We start from the raw sequence: 25,375 nt of genomic DNA, 5'->3' as shown, positions 1-25,375 counted from the left end.
CTTAAAAATAATTTTGCCATGTTCTGGATAGCATGTTTGACCATTATCTGTAGGTTTAACCAGGCCCCAAATCTAGGATGATACTTAAAAATAAAATTAAATTTTAAAAAAGAACAGGGGAAAAGAAGAGCAATAGGGGAAAAAAGAAAAAAAGGCAGTAGAGCCGTACAAGAATCTTGCACTGATGACAAATCTTGCTCTAGGATAAGCTGGAACAACTAGGAAATTAATTTATTCTGGAATTACAGCATACAAGGATTTGTGCACTTATCAAGGCACTGCCATACAGGTCACACTCCATTTCCCAAGAAAGGTAATTTACAATTTGACTAATACATGCCCTTTTCCAGGCACCTCAAGCCAAAAAGTTGGTTTACTAGTAAGTGTCATACTTGCAAACAATGTAACACATGATAACTAATGTTAACCCATTTGTATTATTTATGGACAGTAAAGCTTAAGGTAAAACCATCAACAGTACCAGTGGTTCAATGTCAAAACTTCTCCCTTCTGTATGCCACCTACACTACTGATCCAAGTCTCACTGAACATTTAACATCCGGCACTCCACTGACTCAAAGCAAGCTAATCTGAGAATATGTCAAAAAAATGTTATGAAAATGCCTGCACACTACTAGACGGACTGGTATTTTAAGGCTGCAGCACTGAACAAAAGCTTCCGATCTGTGAAACATGAAGTTCCCAACTCCAAAACAGGAAAATACAGCTACTGCAAAGAAGCTTTGAATACTTAGCTAGGCTCTAACCTCTGAAGTCAGAAGCAACAAGACATTACCTAAATATTAGCAGTAACATTGCTGTTCTTTATTAACCAAGGGTGTCAATATGGCAAATTACAAATGTTTACAATAGCAAATGAATATAAGCAAAAAGGAAAACACAGTACTTAAGACAAATTTCTCCTAACTGACTAAAAGATTGTCTTGAATAAAATAAATTTCTTAGTATGCTAGAGACAGCTCAAAGAGTAACGCTGAAAATTGACAGCTATACCTGCAAAACAATCTATCTTTGTATAGTAAAGGCAATACATAAAAATACCTAATGTATATGCATCTTGTGAAGGAAACATTTATGTAAGCCTCACCTTGTCACTGTCATCATTACAAATGTGATCTTGATGGATTGAGTGGCATTGAAAGGGTGTACCAATGCTACCTACAAAAGAAGGGGGGGGGGGGGGGGAAGAGAAAAAAAAAAATCATTAAAATGATAACCCAAATAGTGTGAACGCTAAAAAGAAAAACAAATGTACCAAATGTTCTTTTCTCCCCACATAGAAGAGACATTTATTTGCCAAACTGCTACGTCTCACAAGTAATGCTTTTAATTTTGGTAACAGAATACACATCCGAGAGACATTTTGCACAGTGTACCAACAATGTTTTCACATATGTTTTTTTCTCAATGTTTAACCAGAATAAAATAAGAACTAATTCATCAATCCAAAACAAACATACGCAGTGCAGTACATACACAACACGTGTAAATAAGGAGAAGCTACACACTTCATATTTAGCCAATATAGTCCTATCCCATATACCTTACTACAGAAAATTTTCAGGGCCCTGGGAAACCACAAAGCAGCTGTCTCTTTCCAGTGATATGTTAAGAACAAAAGTCAGTGGAAAAATCCAAGGTCAAAGCAGAGAAGTTTTAATTTTATCAATTTTGTTTGTAGCGGAATTTCTGCCTGCTTAAGGCCTTGCCACAGGTTTCTTTACGCCTAGAAAAAAAGGGACAGCACACCTCTGCAAAGGCTTACCCCACTCCTGAGACTTCTGTCCAAGGATGGAGACAAACTGAAGTTTGATTGCATTCACAGAGATTCTCAAACAGATTAACAGAACTCTTACTCACACTGTGAAGTTCTATTTCATGTGCTGCTTCCTTGCTTAGAAAGTACAGGAGTGGCATAACCACTGTTGTTGAATTTATGCTTCCCTAAGGTGACTTCTTCCTTGTCCAGTTGCAAATACTGAGCAAAACAATTTTTAAACAGCAAGAAGAAAAAGGTCTGATTTCTAAAGCTACACCATTTTATGATTTTCCTTACAGAATATCCATCTAGAACTTTTCTTCACAAGTTTCTTATGGTCATTCTGTTAAGACTTCTGAAATACTAGTAGTCCTTTTCTGTAACATTTACACCAAATTCCACACAAAACGTTTGTTATAAAGTTTTGCAGTCCATGTGTTGTTTTCAACCTGGACACAACTAGTCAAAGATGGTAATTATTTAATTAACAGGCAGGCAGCCATAGCCTGTTTAAGTTATAGCCTGTTTAAAATTTTGCTGGAGATCATGATGCAGCAAAACTCTGGCTTCTGAGAATTCACCTGCACGTCTGTACTACTCTGCACTCCAGAGAAGCCAGTTACCTTAAAATCACCAAAAAAGTTCAAGAAATAATGCACTGCATAAACTGAATCCTGGAAAAGACAAATTAACAACAGTCAGTCCAAGGGCCTTTTGTGACTGTAACACAACCAGCAAGGCACATAAAAACATGAAACTAATCTGGTTATTTTCATAGTTCTTAGGCAAACATGAAGATTCATTTAGTTCTTTTCACTGAGGGAAAGAAAAAAAAAAATTAAAAATCACTTAACCTCAAGCTGATGATTTTGGACAAAACACTACTTCCATCTGCAGATTTATCAGTATATCAATCAAGACTTTTATCATCAAATCACATATGGAATGCCAATTAGGTTCTTGGTGAAACTTTTATCAATGCAGATGTAAAGACTGATTAAGAGAGCTTAAAGACAGGAGTTCCTGAGTCCCTAGTGAGTTAGCTGCCTAGCTGGCCTCTTCAGACAGAACTGACAACTGACAATTTGGGAAGAGAAAAAAAAAAAAGCAAGCTGATTTTTCAGACAGTTATTCTTCTGAAAAAAACGTATTTTCCGCCAAACAGAGCTTCGTAAAACTAGCTTCTTTCTGACTTATCACTCACAGAAGAGAAGTTATTTTGTCATAGGAGTAATTAACTCTGCCTGAACTGGCTTGAACAGCAGTAGAGCCTACTCATGCTGTGTATTTTTGTAGGAAGGGAGAGCAGAGAAGAAATCACTATACATTTTAAGTTGCAAGGTGCAAAGGGAAAAAAGAACCAGTTTTAAACTGTTCAAAATATGCAAAGCTCCCTTCCCATGTGATTTAGACAAATCACAGAACACAAGTGTTTTCACCAGGAACAGTCCATATGCTTTCCTGAAATTTGGAATCTATTCAAGCTCAAAGGCAAAGGTTTGACAGATTTCTGTTCGTTACCCCAGAGGCAGAACTAACCTAAAATACAACCTCTTAGACTAATCCAAGATAAAAAAGATAGCAAATAATGAAAACAGTTTAGTTATGCCACATTACACAAGTACATACAAATTTGTTTTGCTCATCTATGAATGCACAGTGGATAATGAAAGAAATTTCTAGAAGTGGTTCAGAGGCTACATCTAACCTCAACATCACCTAAAACTTGCTCTCCACCAAATTCAACTCATCAATGTGGACCCTGCCTTACAGACTACATGACAGGCTTTACAGATAGGCTTTTCAGGGACAGCAATCACATACACAATTACAATGATAAACTGGCTTTGTTCTAGCCACGATGGATACCAGCAGCAGCAACACAGCTGCAATAGTACAGCTTTCAGTTAGTAAATACAATGTAGGACACCTGGCAGCCCATTAGGTGTCAGGTTGCCATAGCTTCAATTGTAACAATATCCGCATTACCAAGAAAAAAAAAGCCAGCTTGGGGTTTATCTACATGTTGCAATCATACTCAACTCTTCCATAAACACAGCCACAAACAGCCAAATGCACTTAGCAGAGAATATGGCAATGCTTTCTTTTTAATATATAGGGTTTTTTTTCAACAGGGTCTTTCATGGTCTTCTTATGTGTTTCATTTCTGGTCAGCTACTTAATAGTACCCGACAGTACAATAGGAAGATACAAGACATGATCGCTGAAGAGTCAAAAGTGAAGATTTTAAAGATTTTGCTGCTTTGCACCAGTTAGCTGTCTGATCTCACCAACAGCCTCACCAAAAGCAGCCTTGGAAAAGGGCTTCTTTCAAAACCAGCATTGATAATGCAATCCCTTGAATGTGGGCAGCACAGGTAACAGATCTAGGGGCACTGACAGAGGGGATTATGAGCTAAAGACTCTGCTCCACAATAATGCAATCTATGATGAGTTATGCAAACGGTTTTTGACTGTGGTTTAACAGGGAAACCATGCTGGAGGACTGGAAGGAACTATAAGCCAATTTACATTGCCCTGACTGCAGGGAGTAAATAGAAACTGTTAAGCTACCTTCATATCCCCAAATCTACACGGAATTTCAGACCAACTCAAGAATAATTGTACCTGGGGGCTAGCAGATCCTAAAGCTATTACAAACAAGGCTTTAATTCTGACTGAAGCATCTTCTCTGCTACAAAGCTCACAGAGTGGTGAAAAATGCCAGTAAGGCTCCTGTGTAAGCGACAGAATGTGGCACATGGGCCACTGCCCACAGCACCTTCCCAAACACATTTCCTTGCTGTAGTGTTCAGGAGATGCAACTGTGAGGTCTAATACCAATCATCTTCTCAAGCAAAATCCCAGCCAGAACTCTCTCTCTCCCACAATCCATAGGAGTCTCCCTGCTATGTAACACAAGAGTCAGGTTGTTTATTTATACTCTCATCTTCTAATACCCAGGCGACAAAACTGTAGCCTCAGTTTAGGCTGAAACACCTTCAAGAGACAACAGGCATCCATGAAACATCAGATCAGCCACCCCTTCAGCATTACCAGTATCAGGACAGAGTATAGAGTAATTCCCTTCAAGTGATGTACACAAAACATGCATCTGTATATATGTGTGTGTACATGTATCTATATCTCAAAGACTATATCTGAAAGACTTCAGGAGAAATCTGAGTCTGCCTTTTACCTTTTTAAATGCAGTTACACTCTTTTTCACTCCCTTCAAATCAAACTGAGATACTCTGCTTAATATTATGTCTTGAACTCAGGGAAAAACATCAGTTCTTTTGTACTAAGAAAGAATGCTATGCTCCCCAGATACCACAGGAAAAAGGGATTGTTTCCTTTCTAAAACCACACATTAAACTGAACAGCAGAAAGAATCTTCAGAATTTCATGATCTCTGCCTAACTTGTGCATCGTAATAAAATAATAATCAACATCAAGTTTGAATGGCTTGCTTCATGCCTGCCAATATTAAACAGTCCAAACTCACACAACGCTAGTCCAAGAGGAAAAAATCTGGGAGTTCAGTCCTTTTAGTTCAGTCGTCTCAGAGCTACTGCAAGTATCTCACTGCTTAAATGAGCAATACTGATTAGTACACTCATTGCCTCCCCTCCCTAGCACCAGTCTGATAAGGAAAACATTTGTGTATGACACCTGTACCATCAAACGTACTTTATCCAGAGCGATGCTGTTGAGCCCTCACTAATTTGCATGAACTAGAAGAGTTCTGGGGTAAGCATTAGGTCAAAACTAGAGTTTGCTGAGTAGCAAATGCATGGAAACAAAGCCTGAATTGGAGCGAGTTTCGACTCCTAATTAACCGCTCCCTTTAAAATGCCTGTGAGTTGAGTGGAGTATAAAATTCTAGTGAGATACAGCCATGGATGGCCAACCTACTTGAAAACATGCAAGATAATCAAGAGGTTAAATTATCTCTGACCTAAGAGCCTCAACTTTCAGAAAAAGTAATGCAAACTACTCCTGCAGATGCCTATCATCGGCTGGTCAACAATACTCCTCTGTTTGCTATTTATTTTTTAATTATGCTATTTAGATTTTGGATGTTCCTTCTAATTCAAGAGCCTCCAAATGGCAGTGAAGAAGTTACTTAAAAGTAAACAATAGTTTACTATTACAATGAAAAAGTCGGAGGGGAGTTCAAGAAATGATACAGCTGCTTAGGCTGGTCAGGGAAGAGATGGCTCTAGGTTAACTGTCTTATAGAACATACTTTTTTTTCCTACGCATGCAAATCAGACCATGAAGAAGCAACACATTGCATCGTGCCTGGGGGTTGCAGCTCTGCTAGCTGCATAGAATGCATATTAGGATTGCCATTCTTCCCTCATCTCCTCCACTGTCCTTTTTATGGACTCCAACAAACTGAAATTCCATAGGTTTCCCAGAGGTTTGCATTCACATTAACTTCTGTTATGGAAAGAATTTATTACACACTGGGAAAAGCTAATATTTTTCAGTTGTGTGGTACAGCACACTGTTGCTAACTTTTAAGCAAGTCCTGAGCATAGAATATATATATCTATGAGGCTGTGATAAAACTCTGGATGACATCCTAGCCAGAAAGCAGCCCAAAGTCACTAGAGAAGAAAAAAATTAAAATACTTCCTGAACTACTTCCTCCACTTCCCAAGAAAGCCATGCTCTTGTTCAACTGCAGACAGTGTAGGTCTGGTGGTGTTTTCTGACTTCTGGTCTTCCCTTCCAACTCCCTGACACCAGTCAGCCTCACTGGTACACCTGCCATCCCCTCTCCCCTGCTACAATGCCCAGCTGAGGGATTCTGTCCTAATTTCCACATACCTAGTGAAAACTTGTATTTTCCAAACATCAGAAAGCATGATAAAGAGTCTGCAAGAAAAGCTCCCTCAGCTTCTCCTTTTCCTGCAGCTTTCAGGGAAACACACTACGTGCTTAATAATCATCAGGAAAAGGGATGAAAACAGCACAACTGTAATGAAACCTGGGCCCATGCTTATTTCAGGAAAGTTAAGTGTACCTTGTAGTAACATTTCTGACTGAACGACATCTTGCAGGTTATTTTAGGAGAAAGGGAGAGGAACCCCAGAGCTTAAAAAAGAAGCAAAACGAACACTGCAAAAGTCCTGAATACTGGGGCAGGCCACTAGGCTTCATAAACAGCTCATCGATAAACCAGCAGTGAAGAAAGAGCTTTTTACCTGGTTTCTGCTGTGCCTCTAGAAATCTGCATAAATGTTCAAACAAAAAACATCCAATTTAAATGTATTAATTTGGATTTGTAATTTATAATTACAATTTAAATGCGTTTATACATACAAACTGGACTTGTTACGCCAGCAGCAGTCTGAATATAACCCCACATACACACTCTTTTCCTGTGCTTGCAAACAAGATTATAATAATGCCCTCATGTCACAGAGGAAACCACTGTGGCCTAGCTGTTGCCTTCCTCCTTCTGCACTGACTTTAGTGGCTTCATCTTTTCTAGGGAAGAGTGGAAACAACTGCAGTTCAGACGGACTGGTAACGCACAGGCTCAACCACACGGTTTTATCCCCTTTGTAGCAGTCTCATGCAAAGAGAGGCCACTGCTGTGGTAGCCATCCAGTGTCACCCTGCAAGGTCCAATTTCTTACAAGATTTGTGTATTTTTAAGTTGAGCACGTATCTGTGTGGAAATTTGAGTGTCTCAGACACTACGGTGTCTGAGGGATCCAACCCATCAGCACCTTGCTTCTCCACATACTCTGGATTTGCAGCTAAAGTCAGCTATTAAGTAAATGAGAAGTTCTTTCCTCAGCTAACAACGCAGTATTAATGGATAAGCATAGGCTTTCAGTGAGCATATATAGTTTCATTGCCAAATTATTAAAATGATTTCCATACAAGATTTATAGCCATAAACTATACTGACCAGGCATGCCGAGAGCAAATGATCAGATTCAGCCAAGCTTCAAATAAAAAGAACATACCTCCCAACATTTAAAGAATTCTTGAAATCAAAGGTGTTACAGAATTCATGTTTACTTCTACAAATTCTGTCTGTATGCACTGTAAAAATCCCTAGAAAAATGGAACTACTATACATAAACAGCCTTTTGGAACATTCTTCAAATATTCAACTTTGTAATTTAAAAAAATACTGAAACACATCAGAAGTTAAGTCCTTACTGTTAGCTTTTTGCAACTCAAACATTACTCAGATTCTATTTTGGATTTCATGCAAGTGTAAAACTAGTATTTTAAAAGTTTGTCTTTCATAGCTTTACAGTACACATACAAAAGCAAGGAACATTTTCCGTAAGCTTATTGACAGCTGTGTGCTTTGCTCTGGGGATCAGGTTTTCCCTGCTTATTCAAGGAACAGCTCAGCAAGAAGTCATCCAGGGAAAAATTTTACAGCAGCAATAAACCTTCAGGAAATTAGGTTACTGCAGAAATACTATTACACCCATAAACACAGTACCAATATTTTACTGGTACTCTTAGTACTCAAAATGTCAGGAGATGAAGTGTAACTGATGAGGTTACACAGAATAGCAAAGCATCTACAAAACCTGTTAGCAGGTTATTGAGTTTGGTTTGTAATAGTAAGACACAATCAGACAAAATCAAACTACATAAAGCAGTAAGGTAAAAATATTACTTGTGTCAAATAAGCTGTTTCATCACAGAGACTAAAGTAGGACTGAGGACAATCTCTATGATCTAAGACTAAGAAGTGATCTTCCTGAAGTGGTACCATATAAGGAAGTCCTAATCTGTTATGATAAGGCTATTCTAAAAAAATGCTGCCACAATTATGCATGTGGTAACAAGTATATACTATTCCCCACCCCCCAAGGCTTTTTAAGATTTCAATTGAGGCCTACTGTAAAATAGAAATTTAAAAGCCATTTCTCTAATTTGGATACAATATGACATTGTTTATAACAACATTCCCACTTCCTTTGCTACTCCAGAGTAAAACTTCTATCACAAGTATTTAATATACATTGTTTACAAACAGAAGCTGTTCAAAAATAGATTTGATTACAGGATGAAGTTAGACCATTCCTTCTCTGTTATTTTTGTATCCTCCTCTCTCTGAGGAATGAACTCCATAAAAATCACACCTTTCTGGCTATCTCACGCAAGTGCTAAACATGGAAGATTACCAGTAAATCGAGACTAGACCATTTAAGAATTTGCAGCTGCAAGCCCTGCATCAGATGACTGCACAAGTGCCCACGAGGGAAATCCACTGTGGTGCACGTTCCATAGGGCACAAGCAAATTTTGAAGAATTATAAAATGGTTTGGGGTTGAAGAGACCTTTAAAAGATCACCTCGTCTACCCTCCCATGGGCAGGGACACCTTTCATTAGATCAGGTTGCTCAAAGCACAGCCCAGCTTGACCTTGAACATTTCCACTGATGGGACATCTACAACTTCTCCACAACATCCACAGCAGGGCAACCTGTTCAAGTGTTTTTCCACCCCCACAGTAAAGAGCTTTCTTCCAGTTATCTTCCTTATATTCCTAAATCTACCTTCTTTCAGGTTAAAACCGTTGCCCCTTCTCCTGTCACTACAAGCCTTGGTACAAAATGCGTCCCCATCTTTCTTACAAGCCCCCTTTAAGTACTGAAATGCTGCAGTAAGGTCTCCCCAGAGCCTTCTCTTCTCTAGGCTTAACCACCCCAACACTCTCAGTCTTTATTCATAGAAGAGGTCTTCCAGCTCTCTGATCATCTTTGCGGCCCTCCTCTGGACCTACCCCAACTGGTCCATGTCCTTCTTGTACTGGGGAACACAGAGCTGGGCACAACACTCCAGGTGGGGTCTCATGAGACCAAAACAGAGGGGGAGAATTACCCCCCTCAACCTGCTGGCCATGCTGCTTTTTTTGGCTGACTTTCTGGGCTGCAAGCGCACATTGCCAGCTCACATCTAATTTTTCATCCACCAGTATCCTTCTCTGCAGGGCTGCTTTCAAACCATCCATCCCCCCAGCCCACACCAGTGTTTGGGATTAGCCTCACCCTGATGCAGGACCTTGCCCTTGGCCTTGCTGAACTTCATGAGGTTCACATGGGCCCACTCAGGCCTGTCAGGTTCCCTCTGGGTGGCATCCCTTCCTGCAAGCCTATCAATCCACTGCACCGCTCAGCCCGGTGTCATCCACAAACTTGCTCAGGGCGCACTCAATCCCGTTGCCTATGTCAGTGATGAAGATACCAAATAGTACTTGTTCCAGCATGGATCCTTGAGGGACACCACTCATTACTGGTTTCCACTTGGATACTGAGCCATCGACTGTAACTCTTTGGACATGACCATTCAGCTAGTTCCTTATCCATCAAATAGTACATCCGTCACATCCTTATCTCCCCAGTTTAGCAGCAAGAATGTTGGTCCAGCGTGGGACAGCGTCAAAGACTTTACAGAAGTTCAGAGAGATGGTATCTGTAGGTCTTCCCTTGTCCACTGGTGCAGTCACCCCATTGTAGGCGGCCACTAGGTGAGTCACACATAGACTTGCCCTTGGTGAAGCCATGTTGGCTCTCTAATCACCTCCCTCTTATCCATATAATTTGACACAGCTTACCATGGAGGTGAAGCTGACTGGTCAGTAATTCCTAGGGTCCTCCTTTTTACCGTTTTTGAAAGGATATTTTCAAAAGAAAGTCAGGAGATAAAAGTGCCTGTGGGATTACTGATAAAAGATACATAAATCTGAACCATCTCAACTGCTCCCTGGACATGCAGAAATACCACCTAACACATATGCCAACCTTTGTGTGGGGAAGTGAACAATTGTCCAAAAACCTGTTTATTCCCACAACCAGCTCATGTTTCTTCAGGGGTGATCTACCTACCATTGTGCAGATAATTCCCATGCTGCTGGAGACAAGGTCTACAGATTCACAAGAGGTTATTCCCATTGGACTGGGCAGACAGGTACTTGAACCAAATGAATGATACAGGAATCAGTTCCTCCTGTCTGAGTAGTCATTGTCCTTAGATCTTCTCTCACAACAAAATAATTCTGAGGTTATTTTCTGAAGAACTGACATCAACTTAAATTGCAGCTTGAAACACACTACCTCTGTAGCTAGAGCACAAAAACATACTTCCTTTTAGCTGCTGTGTTACAGGACTCTGTACAAGAAACTGACTTTTGCTGAAAGTAAATCAATCCTAGAGAGAACAAACAAACAAACAAACCCCAAAAGCCTGGCAAGCCACCAAGGATTTTAAAAACCCCAATCTTTTAATCCTGTCATGGAATTCAGTTTTTATCATCAGGTGTTGGAAGCTGACACAAGAGATGCAGACAAATATGCACGACAACTACATTAAAAACCAGGTCTGAGCAGATCAGAACACAGGGATACCCTTACCACTGCTCTATTCCCATCCTTATAGGACTTTATATTAATGGTTTTGAAGAATCAGATGTCTGAAGTTCTTGAGCTTCCTGAACTTAAGTTACTTTTCAAACGCTACCTGAAATTTCAAGCCATTTTTCTTTATTTGTAAGTAGGCTAGTAAACCAATTTTCTCGAAATTCATCTTCTCTTGAGAATCTCATTAAGACTCTTGAAAACCCAGACTGCTTATGCAAACTGTCTAGCAGCTGCTTTTTGGATGCACTGAATAAAGTGCCTTCTTTGGCTTACATTTATTGTTACCATTACAACATAAACTTGTCATTATTACAATAAAAAAGCAAGCACAGAAGCAAAACATTAAATATTAAACTCTAAACCCTAGCTTGTCATGTCCCTCTATGTCTTTACAGTGTCACCCACCAAACTCAGTGTTAATTTGCACGAAGATTTATTATTTTTTCCCCCCCTTCAAATAAAAGCTTTAATGCTCCCACACAGCCTAGCCTGGAGAGAAGAAAGCTTCAGTGGCAAAAACGTTGCTTAGTGCTGTCTGATTCATGCAGCCTTTAACACAGATAGGAAACAGCAATCCAGAGCATGCATTTATGATCAACTTCTTTCAGTTCCTTACTTTTATCAAGAAAAAATGTCATGAAGTACTGCAACCAAAATTTTAAATACATCTCAATTTTATTATTTTTTTTTATTTTCACTGCATGTTCGTTTTAGCCATAAGGCAAAAGGTAGCCATGAGGCACTGCCTACTTAGGAACTGACCTTGCAAGTATCTGTTTGAAACAGGTTCTATTCTGAAAGCATAGTTAAAGGTGTATGATCAAGTCATCTCCAGGAAATTACTTCAAGGGAAAGGCCAAGCTGTCTCTAAAGACGGCTCATCTGCTAAAATGGGAAAATCTGAACACAATTAAAACTGGTCTCAGAGAGAAGCTAGAGTTAAAAGTAGTATTTTTTTACTGTGTATGGGCTTTCCACAACCCTCATTTCCATGCAGGTGATTGAGTGCTTACTGTTGCAACTTAAATTAATAATCAGTAGGAGTGACTTGTCCAGACAAAATGAAAAAGTTAATTTATATTTGACAGGCCATGAAATAACTTTCTCTTCGTGTCTGTCTTGGTCTTGCTCCATTTAGTAAGCATTTGTCCCAGTCTTGTTGCAAAGCACGAACCATGTTAATCTTTAGCATTTTATTTATGTCTTTCTCTTATACGTGCACAGTAAGGCCATTAGCAGCCAGAGACACCCCATCAACTTTTCCAAATATTTTTGTTCCTTGAACAAATCAGGTTGTGATAATACCCTGGATATTTGGAAGGAAAAGAAGATGAGGTTGACAGCACACCTCTTTTATCCCAGTGCTGCACGTACATGGACATAAGAGACAGCAGTATTAGTTTTCCTCCCTTTCTGGATATATTATGTCTCAATCCGTTCTGATTTTCATAGAGAGAAACTTTCTAAGGAACTTGCTTGATCACAAGCAACAGTATCCTTGTAATCACTGAAGCAAAGATTCTGAGAAAGGGGGAAAATTTGATATCCACACAGCTGTATGTTTCTCCGGAAAACCAAGTTCTGCTTTTTTTGGAGTACCATTCAGTAAGCAAATTACATTCAGCTTTACAGCACAATTCTGTGCTAATTTGTTGTGTCTCTCATGGGGAAATGCAGCAATTCCTTCTGACTTTTTTTCTTCTCTGGCTTTTAAAACCAAGATGCACTACCACATACTTTGTCTCACCCTGTTTTGGTATTCCTTCCCTAGCAGCTCCCTCTAACTAGATTTGCCTAGGCACCTCCACAGCTCCTAGCCCCTGTCACCACCCAGACCCCACTTGCTCTTGTCCACACTATGCTCATTTGGAAAACCTTTTTCTTCTACACTGTCTATTCTTAGGAGGAAAGACATCAATGGGTACATGAAGTCCCTAATTTTAGCTCTGGCGCAAATACAGGACACAGCTATCAGAGTTGTAACCAACAGTTAAAAATACAAGTAAATCAGCCAGCAACCACATATACAGAAAGCACCATGTTGCTTACAATTTCCAGCATTTCTGAATTCTGATTTCTTTTTTTAAGATTTTGATCTTTAAAAGCTCTTCTTTATCCATAGGGATGGTTAATTCAGAACACCAACACAAGAGTCTAGGCCTCTACCAGGTTTCAAATTCCAAGAGTACATTACCTAACAAGAAAATTTCTCATGAAAAAATATTCTGAGAAACTTACCTAATCAGCCAAAATGTACTTCTGTCTGTCCTACACCTTGGAGAGAGCAGAACATTTCTTACAAAGTCTTCCCAAGTGTTGCACTGGAAAAATTTCATCTGATGTGTCAGGATTTGGGGAAAAAAAGCTATGAAAAACTGAATGATACCTTCAGTTTTTCAGGGAACTACTGTACTCTTACCAGCTCTGCTATCAGGGAACTAGACACATACATCATATACACAAAGAACTCCCATTTCAAGTAACACCACTCTTATTTCTAAGGCCTTCAACTTCTAATTAAATTTCAAATAAAAAAAAAAATCAAATTACATTGTTTTCCCATCATACCTCAGTGCATCTGCTTGAAAAGGCAGCTAGTCAACACTTCATGCACATACCACCATACGTGGTGTCCTGCTGCTCCAGAGTGTCCATCTTATCATACCATTTCTTCGTTTTTTAGAACAGAGAATTCACCTTCCATTCTCCAACAACACTAACAGACAGAAAAAACCCTCTGAGAACATGCTATAAACCCAACCATATGCCTTACGTTGGAGATGAAAAGCTTCCAGGATTAAACAGGCTTCTTTTTCAGTGTCAGCAAGAATCACCACACTGCCCTATTGAATAGCATAGGGCAACTTTTCAGCATGGTTATGTCAGTCACTATTTTTGCACGCTGTTGCCATTCCTCTTTAAAAAATGAAGGTTTTTTTTTGGCCTATCTTTCATGCTTCCATAGGCAAGTTTATCAGACTGTTAACAGAGGCACTCTTTTGATACATATCCAACACTCAGATTAGAAACCTGTCAGCCATGGAATGGGTTGATTTTGAGAACCGGAACAAAATGGAGAAACTAAACAAAAGTTTGATTTTTACATATATTTTGCCTTTGTTAGACATTAGTAACTCTAGCAAGGGCACTCTGGAAGCTTGCTACCTAAGAACAAATACTCAAGCTTAGATGGATGGCTGGTCTAAACCCCAACCTTGTCCCAGTGCTGGTCAACAACCTGAGCAAGCACAGAAGAAAGCACTTAATTTCTCCTCCTTTCAGCACAGCCTATCAGCTCACAACCACCAGCAGTTCTGGGATCCCTGATCTGCAGGTTGCATGTGGATGGCATTGATTACTGAACAGTGATGATCCGTCCCTCATGAATTTGTCCAACCATTCTGGGTCCCCCACTTTTCATAACAAATCTGAACTTCATTCAAATCCTTCTGATAATCCTTGCATCCCCAAAACTCACCTAAGGTTCTTAACAAAGGTTCTTAAGGTTCTCAGCAGAAAAACATACTTTTTTGGAAAAAGTATGTTAAAAAAAAATAGCTCTAACGTACTTTTCCCATTCTCAAACACACTATCGATTTAAGCAGCTAAAGACATGCAGAACTCAAAATCCTGACTTGTGATAAAGGAATGCTGTTACAAAGAAGTCAGAGTTTTCCTTTACTTTGTAGTTATTTGGAATTAACTAGCTTAGGTGATTCTGACATCACGGCAGTTAATACCCATCAGAAAGCTAATTTACCTTTCTGCCAAGTATCTACTCAAGCAACACAAGCTGGATTGCACCTGTCCATGTATGTTAAAAATTGGGAATCAAATGGGCTAAGATTACCAAGATCAAAATCAGTAGGGTGGATAATACCAAGGCTAAAGGTAAGGTCTCTTTTGCTTCCGTAAAACATGCAGCATACAGGCAGGTTCTCATTAACTCACAGCATGCAGAAAGATTCTTCCATCTGGAGGTCTCCCGAGACTCAAATAACCACACGAACCCACTTTTTGGACTGGACATTCAAGCTGCCGGTTATTTGGAAGATTACTCAGGAGTTATCAAGAGAGTCTCTCCATTACAAACCCTTTCACAAAAAAGGAAGAAAAATACAGAACAATGAAGTTCCATTGTAATACATTACATCCCCAAAAATCAACATGGACCAAAATATAAAGATAGTATGCACAACCGTGATTCCAAACCTTGCTCCAAGGAAGAATCTTTGAACATCACCAACTGGCAGATTAAAACACACGTTTAAATTAAGACACTGAATTTAAACGTAATCAAAGCTATTTTAGGATGTACTTAAAATTGAAGCCTAAGTTGTCTAGAATGAAAAAAAGAAAAGAAACAGTAATTGAATATTTCAAAGGGGTATACATTGGTCCTGAAGTTTTAGGATCAGTCAAGCCTCTGGAAGAAGTTCTTGGCTAGCAGAGGAAGTCAGAGTTGTTTAGTGTTCTTTCAAAAGCTGAAGTCTACTTTTTCTCTTCCAGTTGAAAAGTTGAAAATGTATCTCAGTTTAATAGCTTACTCACTCAAAATTAGTAAGTTTATTACAAATTGTAGGAGAAAACAGTCTAGTTTTTATAGAATGGATAAACTAGTTAAAGCACAATTGAACACTAAATGACTAGTTCTCAAATACTACATACCAAGAAAAAACTGTTAAGTTTGCAACTCCTCCAAATATCTTTGTTTTCATTTTCCTGATTTTCCTAAGCTTTTTTATTCTCAGCACATTGTAATGTAAACATGTCTGCCTTTTAAGACTGTTTAAACAAGCCTGTTGTCTAAATTTAATTTCATTATGTTCCCATTCAACACGAGCCCAGCATAAATTAAGAAATAAAAATTAATTTTATAAAGGAATAAGAAACAACTACCCATGCAATTTTCCAAAAGACTATAACATGCAACACAGGAAGCCAATTAAATACTAGCTACATGAGTTGCTTAAATGTGCCTGTAAGCTACCCACTTTCCTCACAAAAATTAGCAGATAAGTGCAAAAGCTATGTTCAATTGGAAATATCATTGTTATTAACTTGGAAGATTTAAGTTTTCTTCAGATGAATGCTCCAAAGTTAAACTGAAAAACATAATTCCAACAGGTATCCTACCTGCCAGTCTGAATTAACTGAAACCAATCCAACCTAGTCTATACATGAAGACATTTTTTGTGCGGTTTTAATTTTATAACAAATGGGTTTGTTTGAGGCTTCCCTACTCATCTGCTGTAAAGGTCGGCAGGAACCACACACAAGTTCATATTTGTTGTAAGATGTACACACGGAACCTTCTAATTTTGTTCCCCTATTTTTTACATTTCTATCTCTTACCCGTGCTAACGTGTTTTCTTCATTATTTTTATTATATTTATATATATTATATATATGTGTAATAATTATATATTTTGATATGCTGTTCTCTGTTCTGTAAGATGCACTGGTAACTTAGCAATGGTATCGGGCGTCTTCACTTCACACAGCCCAGTAACTCCCCCCAGTCACACCGCGGAGGAGGCCGTTTGTGGCGGCGCCAGCGCTGCTCCCGCTGCCTTTGCGGTGCGGCCCGGAGGCACGCCCGCCCGCACGGCGGCTGCCGGCTGCCCTCAGCCCACCAGGGGGCGCCCCGCCGCGGGGGCACGGCGGCCCCCGCGCCCCTTCCACACGGCCGGTGCACGCCCCGCAGCCACGCCGCGCCCCCCGCCTCGGCCCCACCGAGCCCACCCTAAGCTCGCTCGCGGTCCTTCGGAATTCGAAAGCTGCATGATACAGGGCACGCTGGCATAAACATTTGCTAAGTAAAAACCACCACAAAGTAAGGGACTTCTATATATACATCTAAAATACACTTTTTAATCTACATATGTATTTATATACTTTTATATTTTGCTTTACAAAGCACTTATTTATAAGGTATGAAGCTGCAAAATGTAACTGGATTGTTTCTCTGAAATGTAAAGCAAATTGCTGATTTGCTCCCGGGATGGGGTGGGTGCTAGAAGCACAACCAGGTAACAAAAGACATTTGAATGGGCCAATTACGAGACCATCATGTAACTACTCTTATGTGGCTAGAGGCTGATGATTTAAAATGTTAAAATTTTAAATGATTAAATAGGTCAAATGTTTAATCTGTAGATGCCTGGTACTTGAATAGTCTTCCAGTTATCAGGCTCCTCTCAGATCACTCATGCCTACCCACCAGCGCATATATCCCAGTCCAGGCACCAGACACTTCCTGAGCCCTACTCTGCTGCCTCACACCTCCCTCCTACAGCCATCAGCACGAGCACCTCGGATGCATACAAAACCACCAATGATCTGTGATCAAGAATTTGCACGGGAAGTCCTGGTCCTTGCTGCTATCTTCCTGCATCAGCCTCCAACAGACCTGCTTGATGACTCCTCATGCTACAGCACAAATAGCCTTCTCCAGGCACCCATGGTCCTCCCAGACATGGTTTAATTCCATGCTCAGCAGCTGCAAACTGAACAAAAGGGACATCTCCTAAAAGGCTGGCTTAATATTACCAAACTCAGTTGTAAAAGAGATCCGTCAAAGTTGCTCCAGACAAGACAAAGTTGCCGCAGCCCAGCTCCCTGCTTTGGGCAAAAGAGCATTCCCCACCCCCCCCCCCCCCACCCCCTGCCTTTACCAGCCCACTCTACAGATATACAGAGAGGTATTATGAGAAGAGTAACAAACTATTAATTTATTTTTAAGCATCAAAAGTATGGTCAATATAAGGAACATTTTTGTCTCTGTCCTAAAGATTACATCCACTTTGATTAAGTCTGTAATCTAAAGGAACTAACTAACCTAGTTTTTCCAGCGCAGAACTGTCCCCTGATGTAATTAAAACAGTTTTGTCACTTCATTTTTCCTAGAAAAAAATAAAGGGACAGAAAACCAAGCAGCTGCAAATCCTTCATTCACAAAACATGTGTAGCACAGAATGTGCCGATGAACATTTACCACTGTTGCTCCACTACAAGGAAGCTAAAATGCACGGTAAAACTAGGAGTATTATGGTTTATATTAGACCAGTTTATCAGGTGTTAGGCAGAAGGCAAAGTGCCTTCTCAGCTACCAAACATGTAAACTAAAATCCTAAATGGACTAGCGAGCTCATGTTCTTTTCTTTCTTAAATGTGTGTGTGTAACTATACCTCCCTGTTTGATAGTTTGTAAAACTTGGGGAGCCCTTTGAACACAACCCACAGTTTGACACAATTTATAACTTTATTACTTATCAGCTTTAAAAGGACAAGGCAACATGTATAAGCATGAACATATTTTAAAAAATTAAATATATACAATACTTTGTTTCAAAAGCAAACCCAGGTTAAAGATAAATTTTACTTATAAGACTGATGCAATTTTTACTAGCAGAATATGCTTTTGCCAGTATAAACCGCCTTAGTGCTTGGGACTTGGCTTCCTAATCATACCAGTGAACTCATGCTAGCTCAACTCTGTCATGAACACCCCTATAAAACAAAGTCTTGTTGGATAGTCCTACTCTAGTTATTTCTCCACAACCTTCAGTCTAAATCCCACTTAGATTACATAAGGTTCAACTGCACTTTTCCAAAACTATACGAGCTAGCAAGCAAACCCAGAAGTAGATGCAGAGCTATGTACAAATGTATAGTAAATATCTGCTGAATAGACTTCTCTGAAAAACAGCCTCTTGCAAAATTCACAGATTGAGACTTCCTTTTGATAACCTGCCTGAATCACTGGGATCATTGTATGATGTCTGCAGCAAGAGCTGAACAGAATGAAGAATAATCAGAAGCGTGCACATGCTCACGTGGCAGGGGACCCAGCCCAGGAAGGCTAAGCTACGCCTTTAGTCTCACTGAATCAGCTGAGAGTATGCACGGCAGAAGTGAAGTTGCTGAAGTCACAGCTCTTTTTTTCCTAGCTATGACAAACTGTGTGCACATGCACACTGTGTTTCTGTGTTTGTGTGTTTGCAGGGAAACATTAAAATGTGTTCAAACAGGTATAAAATAAAACCCAAAAATATTCTCTTGACATAACTTTTACTACTAATTAACAGTAAATACTCAAGCAAAATTTTACCACTGTGTACATATAATGGAAACAAATTAGATCACGTTACTGAATTAATAACCCAGCAATTATTACACAAACAAAACATCGCTGTAGGAACCACAAATGCCAGCCAAATCCACAAAACATCTAATACTCAGGCTCTTTCAAATCAAAATTAAATAATGTTTTTAAATTAAAAAAAAAGAAACAAAGAAACCAAACAGTAGCATTTTCTTGGGCTCTGGCCAGGAATGCCAAGTTCTATTGCCTGCAGTATGTTTTCACCACAAAGTAATAAATTCTGCCATGGATGAGGTTATAGTGGCAGTAGCAGCTTTTAACTACAGTACTAGTAATAGGAACAGCTTTTAACAGGTTTCATGAAACTATTAATTCTATTTTAAGATTTCAGTTTAGTAACCAAACACTTTTCCTCTCCTCTCCTTTTCTTGAACAGTCTTTAAAAACTCCAAACATTAAACCAAACAAAAAATCCTTAAACCCCCAAACCAATACAGCAAGATTTTGGCAAGGAAGGTATCAGTGGATGCAAAGGGCAGAAGGCAGTCAGCAGGAACAGATGCAGGATGTTATGCTTTCCACTTACATCTTTGTACAGTAACATCAGTGAAGACAATATATCCATTTTTCCAGTTAAATTACTTTTTAATTCATATCAATTGGAAAGGGAGATTTCGTCCTACAGTTAAGTGGAGAACTGGGAGACAGCAGCAGAAAGTAAAGGACTCACAGTGACAGGAACAAGAGGCACTTTGGAGGCAACATTACAGGCTGAAGGGGCACCTGTCTGAAGTGTATATGCACAAACATATGCAGCCTGAGAACAGACAGGAGGAACAAGAGCTCTGCCTCCAGTCACAACACAGCGTGACTGGAGTAAGTGAGACATGGCAGGAATGACTGAGTTGTGATGGACTGGCAGATGCTCTTCACAAAATGCAGGCAAGGAAGATGAAGGTGCAGGGGTGTCTTTATGCAAATGAAGTTCGGCTACATGGAGCTCTTTCCGGGGACAACAGTTGGATGACAGCTTGCGTGTCCACATCAGGGAAGAGGCCAGTAAGTGTGACATCATGGCAGAAATGGCTTTATTACAGATCTCACAAGTAGGTAAAGCATCCTAAACAGCTTGAGGATTGCTCTTGATCACAGCCCTGGTTCTTATGAATTATTTTAATCTCCTTGGTATCTACTGGAAAGGCAGAGCAGGTGGGGACACACCCTGGCAAGGAGATTTCTAGAAAAAGTATCTCCTTGATATAGGTACTGGATAGGCTAACCTGGGATGGTGCACAGCTAAGCACATCTGCTGTTCACTAGCATGGAAGTATTGAGTACCGATACAAAAATCACGGGCAGCCTCAGTGGTAGTGACCACAACATAGGGGAGTTCAAGATCCTGGGGGCAGAGAGGCAGGTGAGTAGTGGAGTACAGACGATGGACTTTAGGAAAGCAGATTAGTTGAGTGGTAGGTGCGATGCCATTGAAAGGGTAGGGCAATGCAATGTTACCTGCAGTGAAGGGTAAAGGATCACAAGAAAGCTGGCAGGTCTTTAAGGACATTCACCAAGCAGAGGAACAGTCTGTCCCAATACTCAGGAAATCAAGCAGATATATCAGGTGACAAGCTCAGCGCCAAGGAAGGAAGGAACTCATGATGGAACTCCACTGCAAAAAGGCAGCATACAGGAGGTGAAAGCAATGTTAGGCTGCAATGGAGGAATTTAAAAACATCTCCTGGCCATGCAGGAATAGTTTCAGGAAAGGCAAAGCTCAGCTGCCAGTAGGACCTGCAAGCAGCATAAGGACCAGAGGAGCTTCTACTGCTACATTAACAGTAAAAGACTAAACAAGGAGAAAGTGGGACAGTTACTGAATGGAGAGGTGATTCGGTGACAACAGAAACAGGTAGGGCAGAGGTACTCAGCATCATCTTTGCCTTTGTTTTTCACCAGCAAGGTCTTCCAGTATTTGTTCTTACAGGCAAGGTTCAAGGAGGGAAAGGATGGCCATCAGTTGATGATGACTTAGTCAGAAATTGCTTAACAGAACTCGATCCCTACAAGTCCACGGGATCAGACCTACTGCATCCAAGGGTATTGACAGAGATGGGCAATGCCATGGCAAGGCTGCACTCACATCTGAGGTATCATGGAGATAGGGAAGGTCCCTGATGACAAGGAAAAAGCAAATATTGCACCAATCTTTAAAAAAAGAAAGAAAAAAAAAAGGCCAAAAGGACAATCTGGGGAACAGCGGGATGGTGAGCCTCACTTTGATCCTCAGTGAAATCACAGAGCAATTGAGTTCTCTGAGCATGTTTCTGAACATACACATGGAAGTGTGACTGAACAGTCAATATTTGCTCCTGCAGTCCTCACGCTATTGCTAATCACCAAGCAGAAATTTTATATGGGACCTTATGCATATATGTACCTGTTGCTGAATGAAATTAAGGAACTAACACTTGGAGGGATGACAGGAAGATGAATGGGAGTCAAAAGCACACACCTCTAATTGGAAACCTCCATTTAAGAGCTGGCTATGGAAGTACAAATCCAGATCCTAAAGCTTACATCCACTTTCAACACTTTTTTTAGGCAAACCTATGAAACACTACAAAATAAATGAGACAAATAATCCAGGAACGACTGGTTTTGGAGATACAATTTTCATCACAAGCTTTAAAGTAAGAACAACAGAAAAACCTCCACTGGAAGCTCAGACAAATCTCAAGTGTTTAGAAAACAAAATGCTCTTTTAATTGTCAAAAATATTATCTGACAGCTCACTGTAATTTGTACAAGAAATGTTATGCAGCTCTTGGCTGCCCTCTCACTGTTGTTGCAAACCAACCCATTTGCCACTGAAATCTACCAAATACAAATATCCAAACTGCAACACATCTTCTGAACAGAAAGAAAACAGTAGAGTATCTGCCAATATTCCTGAAAATTACTGTTGATACTCCCTCTGGCCGCTATAGGTAACTCTGAAGAACTCAGCTGGAACTGAGAGACATCCAGCACCAGCATTCTCCCTAGTCTCAAAGCATAACATGACAGTACTCCTTGTGTTCTGACACAGAACACCATTCTGAGAGAAGGGGCTTGCATTCTCCAGATGTCACCTTCTCCCTCATTACAATATTACTGTCCATAAATATTCACTAAAAGCTTCTGAGGAATCCACACTTTCATACAGGTCCTATCTCGTTCCATCTCTACATTGCCCTACTTTTGTGTATCATACTGGCTTAAAATCACTCACTGAAAACTTAAGCTTGATCAGTGAGAATCTGTGGTGCAACATCCCTTCTAAAGTCTCCATCCTCCATGCACTCCTAGGTCTGTTACATCCAAGTGCATCCCTAGAAGCAAAGCAAAGTTTGCTGTTACTACGTATGGTATGAGCAGACTTTGTTATAGTAACCCAGGACAGTTTGTCTCTCCTATTAAAGCATGTGGAGTCCAGTAACATGGGACAGTTTGCTTCATCCCATCCCATTTGAGTATGCAGAGTTTCAAGCAGATTTTATCTGATTGTCACGGTAATCCAGGATAGTTCACTCTCCCATCTGCACCTACTTCTGCACTGGTGCAAATGACGGAGGCCAGCTACACATTTCAGAATTCAGCAACAGCACCTGCACTACATCAGTGAGTTCACTAATGAGCAAAACAGGACACAGCACATGTATGATATGTTAATTGACACAAGTTATCCACCCCTGCAGTGCTTTCCTTGAGCTTAACTTCTGAGCAGGGTTCCACTGCCTTGTGTCCCCATCGATTAACACTGGTGTAATGCTAGGCTTTCATTAAAGCCAAAGCTTTCACTTGCCAAGTGTTGTGCCTGAACCCTCAGGGTTCTGCACCTGCTTTTCATGCATCAGACCCTATGATAAACAAAATTATACAAAATTCCTATCTTAATAAGGCTGATTAATTTTCTTAGGTTTTGTACTTTATCCTCTTCGACCAAGTGCAAATCATTATAAAGGGAAGAAGGGAGGTCAGATGGGAGAGTTTTCCCCCATATTATCATATGAAAAACCTAGAAGCATAGTAGATCCAAGCATGCATGTATTAAAGCACAGAAACTGGATGTCAAAACACAGAACTAAACCTCTGGGGTACTCCAGCAGGAGCAGGCTAGCTACTAGGAACCATTCTTACTATCCTGCCTTACTCAGAAAAGCTGAATGAAAACCAGGTAACATTCAAACTTAAAAATTACACCACTCCCATACACCGCAAATGCTAAACCAAATAGAAAAGGAGTGAAAGAATTACATAGTGGTAGAAATACAAAGGTCTTCCCCAGCAATGTACAGAATTTCTCTTAAGCCATAACTACTACAATGTACAGATCATGTCTTCAGTAAGTAACTGTATGTTCAGTAAATCACATTTAAAAAAAATAATAAAGAAACTGCTAATTTGCTACATGCAGGACATGCTGTCCCTCAAGCAATATGATTTCTGATTCCAATGTTTGGTAGACAACCATAAAAACACAAACTGAGAGCTGCAGGACATTTTACTGGGCTTCATAAAGAAGAGGAAGCTAGAAATTATTCCAACTTTTAGCTAATAAAAGCTAGCTTAAAAGGAAGCTAAAGTCCATTTCTAAAGGAAATTAATTATTTGGGAAGGCAGAGAATCACTTACAAAAAATAGCTAACATGGTGACTGAAACCACTGTTTCCCATTCAGTGTATAGAAAAATTCAAGAATAAAACTTCAGACAGTCCTTGGCTGTTCAGTTTTTAGATAAGGTAATGGGTTTAGCCAGGAACTTCACAATCTGAATGCCACCAGCAGACTTGTTTTTCAGGTTTTTCACTTTTCCAAAGTTTTGTTGAGCCAAAGACAATCCATACATCTTCACTGTACAGCTTATCAGTATTTTTTCCAGCAGGGAACAGCAAGACTGAAAGCTACATAGATGCATAAGACGCAGCCCAGCTTCCAAGTGAACAGGGAAGCATGAGGACGTAGCTATAAAACAAGGACAGAAACAGAACTGAATACAGTCCACACACAAAGCAAGGGCAGCCAAAAAGCTCGTATAAACCCACTGAAAAAGCTACACCTGCACCTTGAAGCAGGTTTCTCTCTCCCACAACTAGTCTAAAAAAGCATCTAGAATGTGATAAGAGCCTGAAGGAACACCTGGTTTTATGCAACAATAAGTCCATTACCAGGTCTTACTTCCAAGTTCTCTATAGAGGGTGTAGATCTGGAAATTTCTTCCTGTATTAATACATGGAACAGGTAACGCAAAGTAAGTGAATACAGCATCTCTAGTACATCACACCCCAATTCCTTCTGAAACAAGAACAAAACAGTTACATATCAGTCTCTCATGCTACCTTGGAGCTAACCTAAATCAAACTGGTTCCTCTCTTTTGCCATCCCAAGTGTGTTACATAAGCATATCCATAGCCTTCATTTAGAATTCTATGCCACATCTTTTATTTAGTCTTCTTGAGGGGAAAAAATATCCTCTTGCAATTGCTGCTGAAGGGGCTAAGAGTTAACAGCGCTCACAATGCTCCATGTGACGTGCACAAGCAGCAGCCTCTATGTTGGTAGGCACATTAGACTATCCTCTTGATACATCAATCAAATGATGCTGCAGCAAGCACCCAGGCAGCAAGCGCACTGTAGTTTCTTCTAATCCCTGTTTAAAACCCAGAAAATGCCAGTAGATCAGATCTATACCCTAAAATCAGGGTCCCTTTTATTCAAGCTAAGCACAAAGGTAGCCACTTCATTAACTCAGAAGATATAGAACAGCAAGAACGTTTGACTTGTGTCTTTTCAACAGCTAAATGCATTTCAGCTATTAAGACTCCCTGATCATATCTTAAGACAAAACACTCATATCCATTTTAAGAAATGACACCCACTTTTCTACCAAACTAGAGAAGAACGAGTGAAAAACATTACTAGGTTTTACAAAGGCACCTACACCAGCTGCTAAGGAGGGTTTGTGACTGTACAATTAAGCAGGAAAACACCATTCTTCTTACTCTATTGACACATGAAAGAAACACACAGAGAATT

At 39.9% G+C, this 25,375-nt stretch overlaps 1 protein-coding gene across 3 annotated transcripts in view; it reads right to left on the bottom strand.

Annotated features, from left to right (window-relative positions):
• Positions 1–25,375, bottom strand: part of RNF38 (ring finger protein 38) — a 112,077-nt gene that overhangs the window by 53,548 nt on the left and 33,154 nt on the right. For all 3 annotated transcript variants that reach the window (XM_037372937.1, XM_037372936.1, XM_037372938.1), the window contains exon 2: positions 1,109–1,179. In XM_037372937.1, coding sequence (XP_037228834.1) covers positions 1,109–1,179 — 71 coding nt within the window. The remainder of the gene's footprint in view (positions 1–1,108; positions 1,180–25,375) is intronic.

This window comes from Falco rusticolus, chromosome Z (genome assembly GCF_015220075.1).
Source record: "Falco rusticolus isolate bFalRus1 chromosome Z, bFalRus1.pri, whole genome shotgun sequence".
NCBI classification, from domain to species: Eukaryota; Metazoa; Chordata; class Aves; order Falconiformes; family Falconidae; genus Falco; species Falco rusticolus.
This window is presented reverse-complemented; position numbering and strand designations above follow the sequence as displayed.